At 37.5% G+C, this 23562-nt stretch overlaps 1 protein-coding gene across 5 annotated transcripts in view; it reads left to right on the top strand.

Moving 5' to 3' along the window:
- HECW2 (HECT, C2 and WW domain containing E3 ubiquitin protein ligase 2) overlaps nucleotides 1-23562 on the top strand; it is a 338658-nt gene that overhangs the window by 191760 nt on the left and 123336 nt on the right. For 4 of the 5 annotated variants that reach the window (XM_081052009.1, XM_081052008.1, XM_081052011.1 and 1 more), the window contains 4 exons: nucleotides 8186-8293; nucleotides 13622-13716; nucleotides 18375-18450; nucleotides 23167-23336. In XM_081052009.1, coding sequence (XP_080908135.1) covers nucleotides 8186-8293; nucleotides 13622-13716; nucleotides 18375-18450; nucleotides 23167-23336 — 449 coding nt within the window. The remainder of the gene's footprint in view (nucleotides 1-8185; nucleotides 8294-13621; nucleotides 13717-18374; nucleotides 18451-23166; nucleotides 23337-23562) is intronic. The other variant, XM_081052010.1, reaches the window with a different exon arrangement.

Here is a 23562-nt window from a genome sequence, read left to right as displayed (position 1 = left end):
GTTAAAATTTTAATTTTAATGTGCATGGAAGTCTTTGTGGAAATGAAATGAAGGCCCAAAGAAGTGCTTAGACTCAGGGGCATATATACCATTTTAACAAAAGGCAATAAATTATGGAGAAGTAACTAGACAGAGGAAGAGAACTTTGGCTTCTAGGTGCAGTTAATTGTGGAAAGGTAAATATATGGGGGAAGGGAATGGAAGATAAGGGTTGTGCAGTAAGGTTTGTTTATACACACTGAAATTGGTTCCTTCTCCATTGTTGAGTGGTCTTCTGTGATTAAGAGTCACCTTTCTTTTCCTGATATGTGAGAGGGAGATACCTTTACAAATGGAAATTTATGTCTTGCTTTTAGACATAAAGCAGGAGGGCAGAGAGCTAATTGCTTTCAGCTCAAAATGGCATGTTTTGGCATGGCTTACTCTGATCCCTTTCAATATCAAGGCTGGAATGGAGCAAGAGGGTGGGGAAAGATGAGGTCAGAGCTGTAGTTTTTTTTTTTTTTCGAGGGGGAGAAAAAGGTTGCCAGATACTGCAGGGCACTATTAGCCTTCATAAAGACTTTGAATTTTACTGAGAAAGACAGGGATTCACTGAACAGAGGTGAGACATGTTTCAGTATGTAAATACTACCTGTGCTTAAAATGAATTGTTTTATAAACCATATCTGAACTGCTCCTTAACGTCTAGTATTCTAGGCCATAACTGAAACTCTTGGGAGGTATTTGCTGAAATGAATCCAAGTGTTTCTTCTCACTGGTCTGTTGATGGTTTCCGCCCTTGTCAAAATGAGTGTTTAATTGAATAGTTTAGAATCAGGTGTTTTACACAGGCAGTTGGTTAGCAGAGTCTTCTGCTTCTGCCCAGCGTGTCTGGTGGTGTGACTGTTCAGGGTGAGGTTAGGACTTAGCTGTAAGTTGTGTCACCCAGCATGGAAATAGTGAAACATTTAGCATTCTTCAGATTGGGCCCCACCACCCCTGGTGAGAAGAAACAACAGTGAAGCATCTCATACATGGTGGTGTGTAGCGTTGACTAAACATGTGCTCCCCACTGCGTTCCACTCTGCCAGTACTCCCTTCCAGGGCAGCGAGGTGCTTGCCTTCCAGGGCACAAATATCCCCAAGGACAGACCTTGTTGACAGGTCATCAACTCTTCTCAGCCTCTGTTGCTTTTCCTGTCGTGTGTCGGTGTCTTTCTCCCACGTACAGCACATTATAATCAGCAATTTTGGATCTGGTATCATAGGAAAATTGCCACTCAAGTGGCTCCAAAGCGATAATCGCCCGTGGATAGTCGCCTGTAGGTTCTCAGCCAGTGGCCTGGTGTCATTATGGTAATCTCCAAGTATGTCTCACACTCACATACTTTTTTCCATCCAGAGAGAGGGCTTCAATGTAAGGAATTGGGCATCTAGAGAGATTGGATTGAAAACTAACACCAAGTTTGCAAATTCATCTGGAAATTTGTTCATGAATTCTCACAGCACTTAATAAGATTGATGCTCTCTTTGGTACAATCACTGGGAAGGACTCACCCCTTCCCTGCAATGTAGTTCTGATCTCAAAGCCATTGTCAGACTTTTCCTCTCACACTGCAGTGGGATTGCATAACTTGCCTACTACATGCTCATGAATTTGAAAAGTTTTAGCAGTCAAATAATTTCTGTGAAGGTACTTTGCCCAGGTCTAGAATGATCATTGTGATTCCAATTGTAGCTTAGTATTGCTCTCCAAATCCCAAATCTTAGAAAGGCATCTAATTTCCTAGGGTAACTAGAATAAAACCAGGCCCCTTTATGTTCCAATCTCAGGACATAATATATTCAATTTGTATACAAAAGGTAATTTAAAATCCATTTAGATGTTTATGCTATTTTTTGAGAAAATGTAGGGAGGGGTTACTTTAAAGCAAAAGAAAATTTGTAAGCATCAGTTTTCATCTCTCTGGCATAATCTGTCATATGGAATATTTCTCATCTTTTCTCAGCTCCCCCGGGTTGATTGATAGAAGAGTGAGGGCTTTGGATACTTTTTTGGGGGGGTTCCTATTTTATCTCCAGTACTGTATGGAGGTTTTGGAAATACTAATATAGGCATAGAAACGTTTCCAAATCCAAATTATGTTTGGTTATGTTTGATGTGTCTGGTCATATCTCCTATGTTTTCTTATTATCTTAAAAGCTTATTGATAAGATATTTTCTGGAATCCAAAGATCATGTCCAGGAAAAATTAATTTTTTAAAGATAATTTTCACATTTGTCTCTGTATATGAAATATTATAGGGAAGGAAGAGTTTGAAAAAATTTAGAAGACTTTATGCTTACATTATTTTAGCTTTTTGTAGCATTTTTAAAAAGAATTCACTTAGTTTTTTTTCTGTTTTTAATTACTCTTTACAATCACACTGGAGGCTAGTATAATTAACCCCCCTTTTGCAAAGAAGACAAGGATTATGTCCTGGGGTTCAGGCAACAACAGGAACTTTCACCACTGAATTCAGCTCTACCTATGGCCACTTGTTTGTTGCTTCTGATGAGCATTTATGGAAACCAACCCCGCCCCCTCACCCCTGCAAAAAAACAAACAAAAAACACCTGGTCATGGTGAAGCAAAGAAATGGATGGGACACCTAATGACTGGCTTAAATGCATGCTTTCGTATGCATCTCCCAAAGACACTTCAGACTTGGTAGACAAGAGCCATATTAATTACACACAATCACAGGAAGCACTAATCACACCTCCTCGGTTCTCCTTTAACACTTTCTGAGGTATGCACATCTCTGCCATGGTACATTTTACGTTGCACTGTACCTTCTGTGCCAGTCTCCTCCCACTGCACTGTCAACTTCTCATGGAAGGAAATGGGTCCTTCTTGATCTTCATAGTAGGCAGAGCTTCGTAGATTGCTTAATTTTCCCAGAAATAAATGTGGAACACAATTTGTTTATGTGTGGTGTTTGTAGTATCTGTATCAGATTCACCTGATTGGGGTGTTTGCTAAATTCAGATTCCTGACTCAAACCTGATGAATCAAAATCTTTGGAAGAGCAGAACAGGAATTAGCATTTTGAAGAAGCTCCCAGGATATTCACTGTGAACAATGGAGTTGGACAGTCATTGTCCTGGAGGATCAATTAGCTAAAGGGGAAGGTAGCCAATGATGATGTGTGACCTACTGAATGTGCAGATGGTAGTAAATATGCTTATATGTAAATTGAAGACCCCAAAGGGTTCCTTCTAAAAAGCTGTTTTCATTTAGGAAATGGGGCCTGTTTCTCACCTAATTAACCAGATCTGAGAAAATTCTCTGAACCACTAACTCTATAATTAATAGAAAAGAGTTAATTGTATGTGATCTAATCTTACATCTCTTCTCCTTTGTTTTTGGGGTCCAAGTACTTTATTTGTTTCTTCCTTGGGGAATCGGACTTAACAAAAGTAATTCCAGTATTAATAACAAAATTAATTGGAATAGCCCTAACAAGTAATTTTTGAAAACATCAAATAAAATCATTTTGGAAAAATATCATGGATTGCTAAAACAAGGCAAGAGTAAAGATTTTCAAAAGTTTTCTTGATCAGATTCTCACGCTATTCACAAACAGATAGGTATAAAAATTACGTTAAAATGATTTCAGGGCTTTTTTGGTGTGTGCTTTGTTTTCCTATTTAGAGGAAAGGTACTGCCAGCTAGACTTGTAAGAGAACAAAGAAGATATGTGAGACATGAGTGCACAAGCTTTATATAAACCCTACCAAACAAAACTATATTTAGAGAAAGTATTTAGGTACATGAATTAAACACCTCCAATGTTTCTTTTTGTAATTATATTCTAGCTAGAAAGTTACCTAAGGATCTAGAATATATACTCCTGTAATATAGACTCTATTGTAACTGGAAGGGAAATAAAAATGACAATGGGGAAGGGAGCAAGGAAGGTAATGGTCAAAGAACAAAAGCAGAAGTAAAACCAAGAAAATGTGCCGCATGGAACTTGTTTTTAGGTTGAGAGGAAGAACCTAAAGATCACGTTGAGAAGGTGAATGGAGGGAACTGGACCAAGGGCACCATAATGGGGGTAGAATCTGGGCAAGAAGGCAAGAAGTTGGTATGGATACAGAAAAGATGGTAGTGGGGAGATGGAGAAACCGGGGAGATGAGGCCTTATGTCTTCCATGTTTGGGTGGTCTGCTCCAAGAAAGAGGGTGGAAATTAGATAAGGGACGTGAGGATAGTGCAACAGATTTGAATAGCTGTTAAGAGAAATAGGGAAGAGAAATGATCACTATAAATGGAATAATTGGTAATTGGTTTTAAAGACTGATGATATTTCTTTGGTCTATCAGAACCATTATTCAGTTAAAGGAGGAAATAGATTTATAATTACATCTGCATTATATTTGTAGGGGATTTAAAACCCTTTCTTTGGTCTGCCGTTTTATACTCAGTTTATTTATTTATTTTTTTTGTTTGAAGTAGAGGCATTTTTAAAAGTTTGAATTAACTAATATAGATGTCAAATGAAGGTAAAGGAAAAACAACTCATACAACCTGGGGAAAAAATATTCCATCCTCAAATAGGTAAGAAAAATGGATCTAAGGAGAGAAATACTGTCACCAAAAGGAGTTCCCAGGTTACACTAAAATTGACTGTAACCTAAATGAAACTGTTAACCTACTGAAAGAAAAAAGTTTTAATCTGAAGGCCCAATTAAAATTGGTCTTTTTGAAACACAGCAAAGGAATGGGTCACTCTAGGCATTGTTTTGCATGTATGCCCAAGGCTGGCCAGGGCTCTGCTCACTAGCAGCGGTAAGAACAGTAGTAGGGGTGGGGTTGTGACAGTCCTTTCAAAATAATTTGAACTCCCTAAACTGGTTTATTTCTAAGGACTTTGTACTTGCAATTGAGGGTAACTGCCATTCGGTGGCAAAAGTGCTCGGATCTGTCAGGGATAAAGAATTATCGGAAAGAGCTCATCAGAAAAAACTTTCAATCTAGAATAACCAGAATATTAATCAACTTGGGTACCTCCTACATGACAGACACTGTGGTTGGTGGAGAATAAACCTTCCCCATGAAGGTTTACAGGGTGGTCTCCTGCCGAAGCACTTGGACTTGTTCTATTTTAATCAGAACAGAGCCATCAAGCTTCTGCTCATCCTAATTCTGACCCATTTCACATCATATATGGGACATTTGGGTTTTATATGAATCTGAACACTCATGGTACATTTTTGACATTTTAGTTCAAGGGGCTAGCCTGTATTTCCTTAAATATAAATTTAACCAGATGGAGTTTTCTACATGCCTTATGAACCAACGAGGGGAATTAAATTCAAAGATACATTTTATCCCAACCCACAGGAGTTAGTGGGTAAACTGAACACTTAAATCTAGGTCTATGTCTTGGTAAAGTTTCTAGAAAGGAGGCATTCATCATTTGTCCTCCCTTATTTCCTACTTCTGAGATCAAGGAAGGATGTTCACATAGTGCAGTATCTTTACCTTGAAGCAAATGTGGCTGGTAAACAAAGAGATATTAATGGGCCTTCTTGGAACAAGAGATGCCAATGCTGGTTCTCTGTCAAAATTCTCTTCTAGGGAACATGTTAAGAGTTGTGTCAAGCCTCAGGCATCACTTTTGTCTGGAGCTCACTTCTGAGGAGTAATTTTCCTCATCCGTCTCATTCCATAGCAGATCATCAGTGGCCCCTCTTCCCAAGGATGTCATGTCAGAAGTCTGTACTTAGTTTGTCTTAACTGATAGCTTGGGGAGAAACAATTTAGTAATATCAGAAATGCAAACCCTCTTACAGGGGGGTCACGTTAACAAGTACAATTTTGTTACTGTTAATTTTTATCATCTTGATCCGAGTGCTTGCTCCTTAAAAGAAGATTGGATGCGGCTGCATTTTTCTTGAGGCCTCCAGAGAAAACTGTCACAACAGTATTTTCAGAAAATGTCCCATGTGCATAGTCACATTTTTCAACATTTTGACTAGCTCATGTACCTGTGTTGTGTTTCCTAGGGTCCAGTTTTTGGTGCCTTCCAAGGGACCAATAGCTAATAAAGCACATTTACTTGCGAAAACATGAGAGTTTCTCTCCCTATCCAAGCACCTCTGCCAATTAAAATGTCTTTTAAAAGGGAAGCAACTACCTTTGTTGTCTAACCTGGAGCAGTGATGCAGTTTTGAGGATTCTAGGTCAAGACAGGTATGATAAGTCTAAATCACTGAGCGATTTTTAGGATGGTGGGTATATCTGTGATTACTTGTGTTCAGTTGCAAGTAACAGAGACCCAACCACAGGAACTTAATCAAATGGGAATTTATTTTTGCCTAGGTAGCAAGAAGCCTGAAGATCATTCAGGACTCAAAAAGTCATCATGGTTGCTTCTAGCTTCTTGCTCTGCTGTCCTTAGCGTGTGTTTCTCATCCAAGAAGGAGGGAGGGGGAAGAACAAAAGGAGTCTGTTCTCTTATTAATCAGAAAAATAATAGCTTTCTGAGAGGTCTCACCCAGAAGACTTCCAATTCCACTGGCCAGAACTAGGCCGCATACCACCCTTAGCTACGAGGGACTCTGGAGAGATGAATATTTTTGACTGGGCACATTGCTGTCTTGGACAAAACTGGAGTTGAGTTGGCATGGAAGAAGCTTAATGCATAGGCAGTGAGCTCTGCAGAGCCACATGACATCTTTCAAGTCCAGCTTTAGGTGATTGCCTGAGTGCCTTCTAAATATCAGCACTATGGTTGTAGTTCTGTGATAGGATGGAGTAGTGTCCTTGCATTGTGTGTCTGGTAGTGGCGCTGATGAATGGAGTATGCCTTTCCACTCCTGTAAAGAACAGTGGCTGTTTCTTGGCCTTTCTCAGAAAGAATTTTTGACTTATAATGTACTGAATGCAAAGGGAGTGAAAGGACCATTCCTCCCAACGTTCTTTGGCTTATCGATATGATAGACCCCAGGAACAACCCCAGACAGAAATCCCTCAGAGCTGGATTATCCGACCTCTCACTTTGCCCCACTTTCTGTTTTTTGTATGCTCAAAAGAGGAGAGGGTTCTCTTCTCAGGATTATTCCCTTGGGCTTAGGATGTTTTCTCTAGCTTTTCTTTTGTTAGTGTGGTTCTTGCTTCACCCTGTCTGGTTTATTCCAGTTCACAGTTAAATTGTATCTCAAACTTTTCCTCCTGGGGAAACAACTGAGGTACATATCACTTTAAGAGCCAGTGTCACCCTACACATTTTTATGTACTTAATAAAACTCTGAATGGTCATTTTTCATGTTTTTAGTTTCGTTTCCTATTCTAGGGCTCTAAGACAGAGCTTCAAACTAGTTAAATGTGAGCAAATTACATAGACTATGACTGCTTTCAGCCTCTGGGTAGGGCAGAGAGCCTGGGCAGCCAGAGCCTGCCTCCCTGTCATCAGAAATTGTAAGCCTCTCTTCCATTTACCCCAGTGTACCTGTAAATATTACCATTTTCTATATGACATGAGGTCAGAAAGCTTGGAAAATGGTGCTTTCGGACCTATTCTTTGGATCTGCCCTGTCTATCCTTCGCTTCATCCAGACAAAAGTGTAAATCTGTTTCTTTCCTTTTCTTGTAATGGTTCGAGGTCTACTGCCTTTGGCGTTTGTAAAGATTTTCCTAGCAGATCTGATGACTTGGTTGGTGTCTCCTGGACACTGTTCATGACAAACCTGAGCCTTGACTCCGTTTCCTAGCTTTCTGTCCCCTTTGTTTTTTCATCCCATCTTCTCCCAGCTTTGCTATTCCTTTCCTTTTCATAAAGGATTTTATAGATGGGAGTTCAACCCCTTTCTTCTATATTAGCTCATCATTGAAGCTGCAGCAATAGTATACCCTTTGTTCTTTGTAGTTTTGTCCTGTGGCATCATTAACCAACCTAGCGAAGCCCAGAGATGACAACTTCTTTCCACCCCATACCCTACCCTCTTCCCCACTTCTCCCATATAAATGCAAGTACAGAAATGCAGGATAATTATCTGCTGGGAGGTTGTCATTAATAACAGTGTTCATTAATATTTCCCCTTTATCTTTTTTACATTTATCTTAGAACTTGTATTAGTCTTTGAGCGAAGGAAGGACAAAGAGGTTATAATTAAGCGGAAAAGTGTTTCTTTGTGTTTTGTTTTTTTCAGATGAGAATTCTCCAGCCAACTTCTGGGATTCTAAAAACAGGGGTGTGACTGGAACACAAAAAGGGCAAATTGTATGGAGAATTGAGCCTGGGCCCTATTTCATGGAACGTAAGTAGCTAAGTGTGAAACATGAGTTTGTTATTGAACGTTGCATAAATATGCAGAAATCTATGGAGTCCTCTCTGAATGTTATTTTAAAAGTTTTTGACTCTTATTTGCATATTTATATCATGTAGCCCCAAACTGGAAAAAAAGTTTTAGAAAATACTCATTAGAGAATGTTCACGTATTTTTTACAAAGTACATGTGTGTATGTGTGTGTGTATATACATATATGTATACATACCTATATTACGTATACCTTATGAATGTATGGTACATAAATTATGTATGGTTATTTTAATACTTTACACATTTTTATATACTCTTGAATCTACATTTGTAGTTAATGTTTAATTATTTTAGGAAGCAGAAAGAATTCAAGATTTAAGAATTTAACTTAATTTAAAAATTTTATTTGCTAACTTTGCTGTTACTTTTCCCAGTAGCAGAATAACATTTGCATTTGGGTCCTGGCCTTTACAAGTGTAAATAAGGTAGTCTGGGGCTGCCATACAGGTTGATTTATTAGGAATTGGAAATTGGCCACAGATAATTCAACCATTCCCCATTTTATCTGATGTTATATTTATTTGTAAATACAAATTTTTTATATATAGTACATGTTTCACAGAAACATCTCATCCTTTTTTATTTTGGATAAAGGAGAGTATTTATATTTGCCACTAACGTTATTGAGAATATAAAAAATACATTCTTATGGGGAGTAGCTAGAAGCATAAATAAATAAATGATTTACTGGTTGGTCCTGGTTAATGTTTCTACTTTTACAGAACTTTTCTTTAATGTAGAAAGAAGTGGGCTCTTTAAAAATTTTCTGAGTGGTTTAGCTCTGTGTAAGAATTACGTTTTCTATATGTAGCAGATTTAATATAAGAGAATATGTGGATACTAGTACAAAGATGGTGCTTATTAAACCTTAAACTATAAAATAAGGTTTGATTAAATAGAAACCCGCTATAAGCATTTCTTTATTGAAGGATATAAAACCTCTATAACATAAAAGCTATTTTAAAAGATTAACATTTATTACTTTGAATTCCCATTAAATGCATCAGATAATATCTTCCACATTTTTACTGGTAGATTAGCAATCTAGAGCTTTCTCTAATCCTGTTTTTGCACCCTAAGGAATGTCTTCTTTTCATAATTTAATTTGTGGCTAGATTCCCTCTGTAAACCTTAAATGGAATGTAATTTTTAAGGGAAAATCCTCATGATATGTCAATAAGTGAGGGGGGGAAACAGACACAGCACAATCCCAACGAATATTGTAGCATACAGGAAAAAGTTTGGAAGGGTATTTGCCAAAATGTGAGCAAGGGTTGTTTCTGGGAGATGACAAACATCTTATGGGCGATTTGTTTTTCTTGCCAATTTCTACTCTTCTTTCCTTTCCAACATTGGCCCAGCTGGCATTACTATCTAAGTAATGAGAAAAATAAATGATAAAAGAATGTGGGAAAAAATGGAATAGGAAATAGCTGTGTTTACTCTCAGTGTGATTCCTCCTTTGAAAGGCTCCCAGGGTTTAAGAGGCTGATCTGGCTGAGAAATATTGCTAACTGAACTTGAGGAAAAAAATCAAACAACCGTCCATTTTTTTTCTCCAGAATGCTCAGGACTGTTAGGAATGACTGCCTCCTGATGGAGTGTGCAAGTTCATATTATGGGGCTCATGTGAACACCTGAGAAGAAGTCAGTAATTATGCCGTCATAATTTGGAACATTATATGTAGGGGGGAAGAAAAAACAATTTACAGAGTGTCTTGTTTTCCATGATTGATGTTCTTTCTCCCCTCAAAAGTGTTAGACGTTCATAAAGTCCTGGCTGAAAGGGTTTAGTAAATCTCTGTCTCAACAAATGTGTTTCCTTACCCCTCACTCTAGTAGTTAATAGAAATGGGCGTGACATTGAAGGTAGGAATTGGAAATGAAGAAAAGAGTAGGTTTTCTTTTTCTTTTCTCCTCTAATTTAGCATTCTCACCTTAATTCTTCCTCCACAAAATTGGGGAAATTGTAAAAATTGCATCATTGTAAAACTGGAAATATTTGGTAATGTATTTTTTAAGGACTGAGGAAATTTGTGTAAGTTAATGTCCTGAACAGCGGATACAAATTACAGGAAGATTTGGCTTTACAGTAAGTTTATTTTCATTAATCAGAATAAGGCCTCCACAACACACGTTTCTACCCTTTCAATATCCAGTCAATGTAAAAGTCTCAGGTGGTATTTATATCAGTGCTTAGCAGTATAGTCCATGTTTTCTAGACATAATTATTTTTTTACCCCATGTCTGTCTAGAGCAGACCCAAGGGGAATTCACAGCATAATGAAATTTGGCTTGAATCTCTGAACTCACGGTGTGAAACTTAAAAATAAACAACTGAGGGGTGGGTTGGGGTATGTTAGATAGCTTCTATATTTATGAAGCTATCGGATCTTCAGTATTTTTGGTGCTTATGTCCACAAAATCTGCTTTGCATAATTCAGAATAAGTTTATTTTATTGTTTTAGGGATTCTAATTTGTCACCAGGGTTGGAGATTTTTGTTATAGCAAGGAATAAAATAACACCCAAAATGGGCCAGCTAGGAAAGTTGGCCTGGCGATCACTATTCTACAGATAAAAATAACCACTCACTTTTTTTGTCTCATAGTCTGTTACCTAGCTGACTATGAACCTTGGAAAAGAGGACATAGCATCCTAACTTGAAAGAGAGTTTAGGGAAGATGTCTTATAAAAATGCACTCCTCCTTATTGAAAAATGAGCTGCTTACTCACTAACCACTGATTAGATCTTTGAGGTACGGCTGCGGGCAGATTCACAGACTGCTGGTCTCCAGCCTTCAGAGTGTGACACTAATGAGCTCATTCCCGCAGAATTCAATACTCATGCTCATCACTGAGCTTGTTCTGCTTTGACAGGCTTTCTGCATGCTGCTTAGCTTTGTTCTTGCAGATTACATGCTATTGGTGTTGGAAGAAAGCAAGTGGGAGAGTAAGATTTACGCGGATATACACATCGATTGCTATTTCAATAATAATCAAAAATGCTTGTTAGTGTTCAGGGCAATCATTTATGGAGTGTTATTAGGGAAGAGAAGTGATAGTGAGGCTCGAATTCCTGCAGAGGTCATGGTGCTGGCCCTCAAACTCCTGTGCTCATTCCTGCTTCCCTGCTTTTGCCACTCCTCGCTCCTAATCCTTTCTACCCCCATTTTCTCATCTGTAGGTGTGAGTCCTGACCTGTTTGTTCTGTGACCCTTTCTGACTCTGCCATATCCTCACTAATCTCCAGTCTCCAGTCTTCTATCCAGCAATCTTCCTTTTCAGTGTTTGTCTCCTGTATTTTGTCAAGTCTGTGGTTGTCATCTTAACGGCTATACCTGCTGGTCACCTGCTAGACCAGAAACCGTTCTTAGATTCCCTTGCACTGTCTGGCATAGTGCTGAGCATGTGTTGTGGTGGGTATATGGTAGAAATCTTTTGCTTGACAATACTAACTGAATTTTGAATCACTGCTGAGTGATTAACGTACATAATGGAAAGATTCACTATTTGACCTTGTGACAGGCATGTTTTTAGTATTTAATCATTGATAGGAAAGTGTAATAATATAAATCCCTAAAAGGGGATTTTTCTTTTATCATTATATTTTTCTGTTAAAGTAAGTGAACTAAATACTCTGTAGGCAGTCATTTGGTGCAGTCAGGAGAGTCAGCGGAAGATTAACTTCCTTGGGAAAATACATCTAGTGTCCCCACTTTAATAATGCAGATGACTTATTTGAGAGAGGGTAGGACTCCTGTAGGCTAGGACTCTCCCTGGGAGTTGCCTGTCAGCATCATTGCCTATATTGATTGACACCTTGGAAAAAAGGCATTTTACATTGACATAGATGCTCTGTATATAGAGAGAATCCAGTGTCTGTGTGTTTTATCTTTGACACATTCTGGCTTCATGGTCTTTGAAATTGTAGTTACTTTCCAGGATCAATAATTGGCATTTACATTGCTATACACACACACACACACACACACACACACACACATATATATATGATATATATACGTATATATATCATATGATATATATACATATATGTGTACATATATATGTACGTGTATACATTTTTGGCACCCCAGTATGATATATATATATGATATATATATATGATATATATATATATATATATATATATATATATATATATCATATATATATATGGACACTTTGATCAATGTTGCTTAAGCAGTAGTTTGCTGTAAACAGAAGTGTCTGGACTCTGGTGGTATCCACTTTGAGCACCTCTTGTAATTGCAGAAGTCAAATGGGACTTGTATTCATCTTTTGTTATCAGTATATATTACAATCACATTGGTATGTATTACAATTTTAATAGTTTTTCCTTTCTTAAATAGTTTTTTTCCTTCCTTTCTTTTTTCCTATACATTCTCTTGGCACCCTCTGTGTGTGTGTGTGTGTTTGTGTGTGTGTACATCTCCACATATATCTCTATCTCCTTTCTATCTGTCTGTCTGTCTGTCTGTCTATCATCTATCTATCTATCTATCTATCTATCTATCTATCTATCTATCTATCTATCATGTATCCACATACTGGTATATATATACCAGTGGTTCCTAAATTTGATACCTGCCTAGTGGCTGCATTTAAGTCACTTGGAAATTTAAAATAATACAGATAACCAGACCCTATCAATGCACAGTCTACTACAGTAATTTTTTCATACTTGTTAAACTGCTTTTTTTCCTATTTCCATGAACAGCTGCAATCCATCTCTGTTGTAGGGGTTAAGAGTGAAGGCTTTGGAATCAGACAGACTGGGTTTGAGTCCTGACTCTGTCATTTCCTGTTTGTTTGACCTTCCACAAACTTCAGTACTTCATCTGCAACATGGAGACAGGAATATCTGTCTCCCAAAGTTGATGTGAGGGCTAAATAACACGAATAGAGACACAGCACTGTGTCTGGGGCATCGTGGGGCACCTCAGTAAATGGTAGCTCGTCTTATTCTTATCTTTACACTATTTATTTTTCGGCATGTTGTTTTTGTGCATTATTTTTTAAATATGTTTCGGATGTTCATAGAAAATTCCAGAGACTTAACATAGTAAAATCAAACAGGAAATGGTCTAATCAATCTGTTGCCTGCGATTGGAAAAGGAGGGATCTTTCAAAGAATCATGAGTAGGAGTTGCTGAGAAGTGATGTGGCGAATTTCCTCAGCTGATTCCTTAATGACTTGTTTCAGTGTTTTAATTGCTGTTTTTCTCCAATTGGTTTGTAGCAGAGATAAAGATCTGTTTTAAATACTACCACGGCATTAGTGGAGCCCTGCGAGCGACCACCCCTTGCATCACGGTGAAGAACCCGGCTGTGATGGTGAGTGTCCCTCATTGCAGGCTTCCTCACAAGGTCCCTGGGGCCTCATTTCTATTTTTGCCTGTGCAGCTCTAGCAGGGTTATGGGGAACAATGAAAAAGGAAGCGCAGGACAGCGTGGGCGCCGTTTTAATAAAGGAAATAACTTACAGGCTGATTTACCTGCATCCATAATACAAATCAGTGGGAAAATATGATTTGATTGATAAGAATTCTGTATATAGTCAACTCTTCAGGGAAACCACTCATGAAGCAAATTAGTGCATGCCCCACCGTAAAGGGTTTTTGAACTTACCAGTAGTCTGGGTGATGGGTTGATAGGAAACGGTGGCATTGCATCTTATGTGAGTTTGATTTACATGAGCTCAGTGGGTAAAAGGAGAATAACAATGATTTAAATAGTGTGTGATCCTACCTGCCAGTCAACACCCCACAGAGAGAGTGAGATGGGGATCATGAATGTGCTATTCCCGCAGGAGGTCTTAGGCTGGATCCCTCTTGATGCTGAGTTGGGGTGTAGTGCCTAAAAATACCACACATATATTTAGTATAACATGGTCACTCAACGGAGACCAACCTCTTCACCAGGTGCTCAAGTGAAAAAGAGATATTTAACTTAGTTTTGGAGGATATGGGTTTTGTTGGACTTTTAAAGGAAAGTATGTCCATTTCCAATGTGGTACTTTTTTAAGGATTACTTTTCACAATTTTGTGAATTTTCACTCCGTCTACTAACTTTAGAATCTAACGGCTTCACAAGCTGCACTCCATTATAAATGGGTGGTTGGGCTCAGATGGTTTGGGGAGATTTCTTAGAGTGTAAGATAATGTAAATCATTTCAGTTTTTATAAGTCATTAACAAAAATCAGATTGTGATTTTTATCTCCACCGAGTAGAAGGAAAATATTGACTGCCACAATATAGAATCTTTATGACATTGTGTATTTACATTTATACATACATGAATTTTGGGATATAGGCAAGTGGCAAGGTTGACTCCCTGAAATTCAGAAAGTAATCTTTGCAGATGGCATTGTGCAATTGTTCAGACCCACCAATGCTGTAGCAAGCAGTCTTTCTTTCCCTTTCATTTTTCCATTCAAACAAATATTTATTGGGTGCCAGCTAAGTACCAGGCTTTGCAGCCACCTCTGGAGATGAAATGATAAGCAAAAAACACAGTCCTTGATCTCATTGATGTGGTGGGGAAGAGCGACATTGATTAAAATATAGTTACTTGAGTGATAATCACCATGAGGGAGAGTGAAATGGGGCTATGAGAGCACATACTATTAAGATTTATCTTGATCAGGAAGGTCTTAAAAGGCTTCCCTGAAGAAAATGTGTTTGCAAGGCAATCTGAAGGATGAGTAGGAGCTTCTTAGGTGAAGAGACAGAGGGAAGAACATTTAAGGTAGAGGGAACAGTATGTACAAACTTTTCAATATCTTAAGTACTCTGCTCCCATGTGAATTATATTTGAGTTTTCGTTGTAGTAAACATAGTATAGAATTTAAAAAAACAACCTACATTTACTATATCAGACTTTGATGGTCATAGGAGAATAACAGTTGGTGACTACAAAATCGGCCACGTAACATCGTAAGCACTGGAACATGCTTTAATTAATGTTCTAAAAAGAAAAATTACAAAACTAGAACTGTTGGGCTGTTTGTAATAAAACCTTTGAAAAAATTAACTGTATGAAATCAGACAATAGCTTCCAAACACGATTTTCTGAATTCAGATTTTTTTTTTTAGACTTGAGTCATTTCAGCGATAATGTATCACGGAAGGGGGCCAGAGTTTACAGCTTGGTGACCATTGATCTTAGTTCACTGATCTCTTTGCATTGAGATTACTGAGATTACTGCATTGAGATTACAAAACCCATCTAGTATCGTTATTCCACGACTAAGTGCAAAGAATAGTGTCAAATCCTGTGGATAGTTTGGAGGTAATCAATTTGCAGACTGATTTTAGAGCTTCATTTAAAAGTTTCATTGATACTGCACTGGCAATCAGAATCGAATATTGTGGTTCAAAGGCTGACTGATGGAATTGGTGACCAATAGACTTCTGACCAAGCTTGAGACTGTTGGGTCTGTATCTCCAATTCAGAGACTGTGCCACAGGACACTTCATTGTGGGGGTGACTGCTGTATTTGTATCACACCATGATGGTCACCAAGGAATACAGCATGTATTTAGTTATTGAGGCTGATTAATAACATTGATATTCACAAAGCCCATCTAGTATCATTATTCCACGACCTAGTGCAAAGAATAGTCCTAGAAGAAGTAACTGAGAAACTCCATAGGGAAGGAAATGAGCTACCATCCTAATTGTATGGTCTCCTTTCTTACAAATCCCCTTGCAGTGAGTCAAGGGTAAAAAACGTTATGTCTTCTCTGTCATTGGCACTTTGACGTCATCGTCATTCATCTGAGTACCCTGTGATATGTATCTCAGACCCTTGGAACAGGAAATCCTTTGGTTTCAGGGACAGATAAAGGCTACCATCACTCACTACCATGTATTGTTTCAGTACTTGGTTGACAGTGTTGCTTCTGGGTTTTCCTGGAATGGATCTGTGGAGTGAGTTTATTTAAAAACCTCTCTCTAAACAGTGAGTGCAGATGTGTTTATCACTGATGTCCCTGTATCTAGTGGTAACATTTGATCTTCCCTGGCTTTACTGTCATCAGTGATAAAATTGAATTCTTTGAGTATTATTTCAGATGAGCATTTTGCCACAGTTGTAGTATAAGGACAGTTTATCTGTGAAGTCTGTGAGAATTGTTTCACATTAAGCCTTTTTCCAGACAGTGAATTACATTTTGAAAAGAGAATTCGAGGGCATTTTCTTTTGTTTCTTTAATATCTTATAATATTGTAAATAGGTTTGAAATAAAGACAGTGAATCTTTTCAGTCTCTCTTAACTCAGTTATTATGAGCATCCCTTAGTAGGAAGAGATGTCATGTCTTTGGGGGTGGTGCAACTCATGGGCAGTATGGCCCATTTGAGGGGATGCCATGGTTTATCAGATGGCTAGTACCCAGGGCAAGGAGGGGTAGGTTGTTGGGTGTCTGCCCAGTGGTAGTCTCTATGACTCACCATTCACCACTCTAGTCTAGCATTGTGTGTGGTGAAAGCAGGACGAGATAGTGACAGCAATCAGTTGTCTGGCCAGTTTGCTTTGTCCCTGCTCCAGTTATCCTGGGATGATGAGTCAGAGGGGTGACACACAATATTATAAACCATATGTACTTGTCAAAGTTAAATGTCAAAGGAGTTGGTTTTATGGATGGAATGAAATAAAGATATCTGGATGGTACCCTAGTATACTGCAAATGACATGTGAAACAACCAGGAAGCAGTTAAGCGTCACACAAAATAGTTTGACTAAGTTACAAGAAGTAGAGAAGGAAGTAGAAATTTATATTTCGAAAAAATGTTTTTAATTAAAATTTATTGGGGTGATAACGGTTAGTAAAATTATATAGGTATTTCAAAATTTGAATGGAATTTATTTTGAAATTTTTCAACTTTTCTTGGACTAGCGAAAGTTTTTTTCTTGGTGGCATATGATTTTTAAAGGAATGTAGGGAGTACCACAAAGATAAGACAGAAGGATTTAATCTAAATTTAGAATTAAAATGTGTTCTATCTCCCAACTATTCAAAATTTTTCTTCAATTCTGTCTCTTGCAGTATTGTGGACTTTTTAAATTATTATTAAATTTACTGGAGTGACATTGGTTAGTAAAATTATATAGGTTTCAAGTGCACAATTCTGTAATACATCATCTGTATAATGCATTGTGTTCAGCACCCAGAGGCAGAGGAAGGAAAAAGGGATCAAATATATGGTAATGGAAGGAGACTTCTTTTTTTTAGAGAACCATGAAACTCTTTACTTCTAGTGTGCCATAAATTGAGCACTAATTGTGCATAAATTGCGAGAAAGGCTGAGTCTGCTATGTGATCTATATGACTGGTTTCAAGTAAGAATTTACGCGAAAGCTTTTAGAAAAAGCTTCACAATACAATAATCAGTACAATAGCATAGCATTGCAAATTCTTATTATAGCTAATTATAATGGCATGTGCCATATACCTGTAGCATAATTAAATAGAGCCTGGGTAGGGGGATGGGACATTACGTGGTCACTCAGAAATATTTGGCAAGAGAGGATAATTCTACATGTGCATATATATGGATGAGTATGATATAAATCACCTGTTTAGTTTATTCTAGGTTTTCCTAACAAATCTGAAGGAATTTGATGTTTAATTTTTAACTTAAGGAATGTTTTAATATAGTAATAGCAATTTAAATACGTTTATTACATAGTAACTATATTCTTATGAAAGACATAAAAGGAACAAAGCAAGCTGATTCATGTCCCAGGGAATTTAGAAGCTCATGTTGACTTCATTTGGGCTGAAGATTAAGTATGGGCATGATCCTTTCTCTCATCTCCAAGAATCTGCATTTGTGTCTCTGTTCCAAGATTTGTGGCATATGAAAAGGCATATACTAAATACATGTTTGATACAAAAATCACCGTATTTGCAAACATGTGATTCCTGAAGAAGCTTGAATGGCATCATACTCCTGTGATACTTCAGATATGTGTTTTTTCTGTGCAGATGGGGGCAGAAGGCATGGAAGGAGGTGCTTCAGGAAGTCAGCATTCTCGGAAACTCGTCAGCTTTACATTGTCAGGTAAGGATGTCTTTAAGCATGATGCCCAGTTTGAAAGTGTGCAATTTCAAAGGCAGGAACAGTCACATCTTTCTACAGATTCTCATATGTAAACTAGTTATTTATTTATTTGGGGTTAATACTTCTGAAATTCAAGTATATCTGTACCTTGATAATACTAGATTATTGATATTAGCTCATAATATATTTCTTATAACAAGTTTTCAGGTGATAAAAAGACTATAACTATGTATAATTATTAAAAAAAAAAAAAACACTGTAAGGTAATATGTGCTAACCCCACTGTCGGGCTTTGTTGATTGGTTGGAAACAATTTGTGCTTACCTCATCTGGAGAAAGGAAAAATTTGGAAACTAGGGAAAAAAAAGCCAAGGGATACTCCTCTTTCTGTGGAGGAATACACAGAAAAATTGGAAAATGGATAAGACTTTTGTTTTATTTTTTTTGGCTAGTAAGATATTCTTATCACTTGTTTATTTATCGTAAAACTTCTGAAGCACTGCTTTTAAGGTTGTGAGTTGGAACTCATGTGTGGATTAATTTATAATGTATAAGACTAATTTAGTTGAAACTAGCAATTAAAAATAAAATAAATAAAAATCTGAGTTTACCACCAAAGGGAAATATTTTTTTTGTAGAACATCAATTTATAGAAACTGAATTTTTTGACACAGAAAATATATACCCCTATGTATGTTTATACTGGGTTTAAATGTAAAATGTATTTTATATGTAGGTCACTGTCAAAAAAGTTTGAAAGCCACTGATTTTTAAAAAATTAGTTGGCAGTCATAAAGTCAAGAATACTCTAAGAAAACAAGTATTTCAAATGGACTTCTAAAACAGAAAACTGTAGTACAATATGTACAAAATAAAGTCTAACAGATGTCTGTCACTGTAAGATACTTCGTTTTCATTTTTCCGTTGGTGAAGTGCTGCTGAAATTTAAACTAGATTCACTTTCTTGGCTGCAAAATATGTGAATAGACATTCTCAAGAGTGAGAGTTAGAAGGCTGGTCTTGGAACCAGACATTTCCGTGATGCATAATTATCACATAGGACAAAATTGTGTACAGTAGTTCATTGCTGGCCGATGGCTTCCAAGTATCCATGTTTCGTCTTGCATGTTCCTTCACCTCCAATGGGACGTTACTATGAAAGCTCTTTTTGTTTTCATTCTCTGGTAAATCTCAGAGGTGGTAAACTGGTGGTTTTTGGTTCAAATCTGGTCTATAAATATGTTTGGTTGAAACCCTCAAGGTTTAAAAAACACCTCAGTTATAGAAGGGCACGTAGAAGTACCACAACCTGTGACACTACTCCCCTATCCCCCGTATCTGTCTGTCTCCTGAAAACATTTCAGTTGGCTCCCGGTGCTTTAGGCCTTCACAGCCCTGAGGGGCTGGTTGCAGCTACAGAAATCCGTCCTTTATAGGTTGGCAACAATTAGCCAACATTCATGGCTCAGAAACTTTAATTTGACCATACATTCCACGGTTTTCTTAGTTTAGAAGCATTGCCCTATGCTTGCAAGTGATCAATATCATCTTGAATATGACACATGTATTGATTTTGACTCCAGAGGGGTGTTAATCAACTCACTGTGGGAGCATGACCATCTAGAAGGTGAAAATCCCAGGATTTTTTCCTAAAAAAGTAGGAAATACGCTTTGGGCACAACCAAATATTTCTTCTTTAAATAAAACTTCTTCCAATATCCCACCTCAATGCACATGGAGGCTAGCTACAAATCTGTCTTATTTCCTACCATATAGTTAGATATTTGCAGATGGTATGCAGAAATGGCTAACATTATGGAAGATGAAAGCAATTCTATGATGGTAACTCTAAAAAATGAATCAGGTTGCAGCATACTGACAGTGAATGATAATATTTATCCAAGAACACTTAAGCCCTGGAATGGCTGACTACAAATGCTCTACTCTTGATTATATACGGATAAGTAGGGACACAAATAATTGAACTCTACAGCAAAACCAAAATTGTGTTTTGATTAATGTCTTAAACCTCTTCTCCAACTAAGACTTTAAACTAGGTTATTTAACATGTCATACCTTTGTGACTTTGAATCCTTCATTGGTCTTTTAGGTGATGTGGGTGTTTATGAGCAATAAAGTGTATTAGAGAAAAGAGAAAAACAAGAACAAAAACAAGGTGGCTAAAGATAACTGAATAATCAGACTACAAATAATTGGTAGTTTATTGTGTTTCTTAATGAAGATTTATTTGTACAGTGTCTCTTGGGGACAAGTTTGGTATGAGGGTTAACAGTGAGTTCTTTTATCACAGTGGCTTAATCTTCTGATGGAATTCTTTTTGTTCGAAGGAATGTTTTGCATGAATAATTTAGCTCTGTAAGACTTTGTGGCAGCCATTTCTATACATGTTACTTCTCTCATTTACTGCAAAAAAAAAAATCCCATTTAGAAATAGATTTACTATCTAAAGAATATTGTTCTGTCTTTGACTCTGAGGCGAACATAATCAAGAAAGGTAAGAAAATAAATATGTCAGTGGCATTTTTCTTTCAAGGCCACTTTATACTACACAAAGCCAAGTGAAAACATACAGCATTATTAAATGGATAGTAAAATGCAAATGCTCTGTTGATAATGACGGCATAGTTTAGGAAGTGCCAGACATGGGCACTATAAGGCTAATGAAATTACAGCAGCTTCTTAGAAGTGCCTGTCTAGTTCTTTATTCATCTTTCCTTTCTCTCTGTGGTTTTCGGATCAAAGATCTTACTCTGTTTCATCGAGCATTCTTACCCTAAGGTCCTCTGGTCTGAATTTTTCAATCTTTGCCAACATGTTAAACCGCTTCCCTCTCCTGCCAGTTATGTGTCATTAGACAGTCCCGGTCTGTTTTCATCACACAGATATCTAGGCCACAAGCTCTTGTTGGCCTAGATGAGGAGGTGAGCCCCCTTCAGGGAGCACTTACTAGGGACTCTGGTTCTATGGGCAATCCCAGGCCAGTTCTGTCCTTTTAAGAAAGACTTTGTGGGATTTATAGATGATGTAATACAGAATTGTACACATGAAATCTATGTAATTCCACTAACAATTGTCACCCCAATAAATTTTTAAAAATAAAATAAAATAATACTTAAAAAATGGATCTAATAAATTATTATTAGCTTAAAAAAAAAGAAAGACTTTGTGTTTCAGAAATGAGGTGAAGTAGGATGACTCTGGTGACCTCCTATAATTTAGGGTCACTCTACAGGGTCTCTACCCCAACCGATTTGGGTAATCCAACAGTCTTAGAAGGTTCAGAGGCCATCTGCAGAATTTCTGTGTGAACCAATGTTCAGGACCTCTTTAGATTGATCATAACTGCATAAAGTTACCTAGAAACAGTATTCTTCAGAAGCTTTCAAGATCACTTTGCTGTCAAGCCGACTTATTCAAACTGATATTCTCAGAAAGGTGCTGGGGACTCAGCGAAACCAGCTTCATTTCCTGACATTGTTGTATCCCTTAACCTGCCCATTTTAAAAAGTGTCAGTCTCTTCGCTAACCAGACTTTAACCAGAACTTTTAGCAGCTCACATAGTGGGAAATAGCAACTGGTGAATCTCAGATGAGTTATGGCACATTCATCAAATATTTAAGTTACTTAACAGGCTATTGAAAAAGTAACCACACCATTATTTAACATAGCAGGTAGCATTCAAATTTTAGGAATATTTCTGGTCTCCATTTTCCCCAAAACATTCATTATATTTGTGGAATATATGTGACATTTTATTTTATTTTATTTTATTTTTTTTAAATTAAATTTATCGGGGTGACAATTGTTAGTAAATTTACATAGATTTCAGGTGTACAATTCTGTATTACATTATCTATAAATCCCATTGTGTGTTCACCACCCAGAGGCAGTTCTTCTTCCATCACCATATATTTGATCCCCCTTACCCTCATCACCCACCCTCCACCCCCTTACCCTCTGGTAACCACTAAATTATTGTCTGTGTCTATGAGTTTTTCTTTCTCATTTGTTTGTCTTGTTCTTTTGTTGTTTTTGGTTTATATATCACATATCAGTGAAATCATAGGGTTCTCTGCTTTTTCTGTCTGACTTATTTCTCTTAGCATTATACTCACAAGATCCATCCATGTTGTCACAAATGCTCCTATATCATCTTTCCTTAACGCCGAATAGTATTCCATTGATATGTGACATTTTAAATGTGGCACAACTGTGTGCTCTGAAGTTTCATCCCCAATTAAGCTTAGGTCATGCATTTCATATATGTATATAGATGATTGATTTTTCTCTCATGAAAAAACATATTGGTTTTCTTTTTTTAAGTGATTGGTTTACTAAGGATCTCTCTCAAGACATTATTTGAAATGCTGATTGCCAAATCACATAGAAAAAGTTGGTGAAGGTGCATGTGTTAGAATCAAAACAGTTCCCAGGAGGTCACTTGAGATGTGTAAAGTGGTGGTAAAAGTTCACCTTCATTTTTGCTGGAATTACTCATGACCCATTTGTCCTTACTGACCTAAGCAATCATAGTGTGAATAACTTTGTTATTGTTCTACCAAATGGTTTCGGTTTAGAGATTCTTATGTGACTATTTAAAAACACATTGTCATTGAACTGCTCATCCTTCTGTCCCTTTTCCTCTCCCTCTTTGTCTTTCTCTTTCTCCTCTTTGTCTTTCTTTTTCTTTAAAGATCTAAGAGCAGTTGGACTAAAGAAAGGGATGTTTTTCAACCCTGACCCTTACCTGAAGATGTCCATCCAGCCAGGGAAGAAGAGCAGTTTCCCCACTTGCGCCCACCATGGGCAGGAGAGAAGGTCTACTATCATCAGTAACACCACTAATCCAATTTGGCACCGAGAGGTAAGGTGATCCTCAGGGGTCTTGTACTTGACAGTTAGGGAGTCAGCCAACTCCGTCTCTCTCCTCTGGACTCTGTGCATCACTGAATTGTTTATGGGTGTGGACAAGATGGTTGCAATGTCTAGGGGGATCTGTTAGAAAGAGGGTACAGTGAGAAGGACATATTCCCTTCTAGCCAGGCGTGTGAGGCACTCACCTCATATGCACAATTTAAAGAATGTTAAAA

The sequence above is a fragment of the Rhinolophus hipposideros genome, assembly GCF_964194185.1.
Source record: "Rhinolophus hipposideros genome assembly, chromosome: 6".
Lineage (NCBI taxonomy): Eukaryota > Metazoa > Chordata > Mammalia > Chiroptera > Rhinolophidae > Rhinolophus > Rhinolophus hipposideros.
The sequence above is the reverse complement of the archived record's forward strand: the minus strand, read 5'-3'. Positions and strand labels throughout refer to the sequence as shown.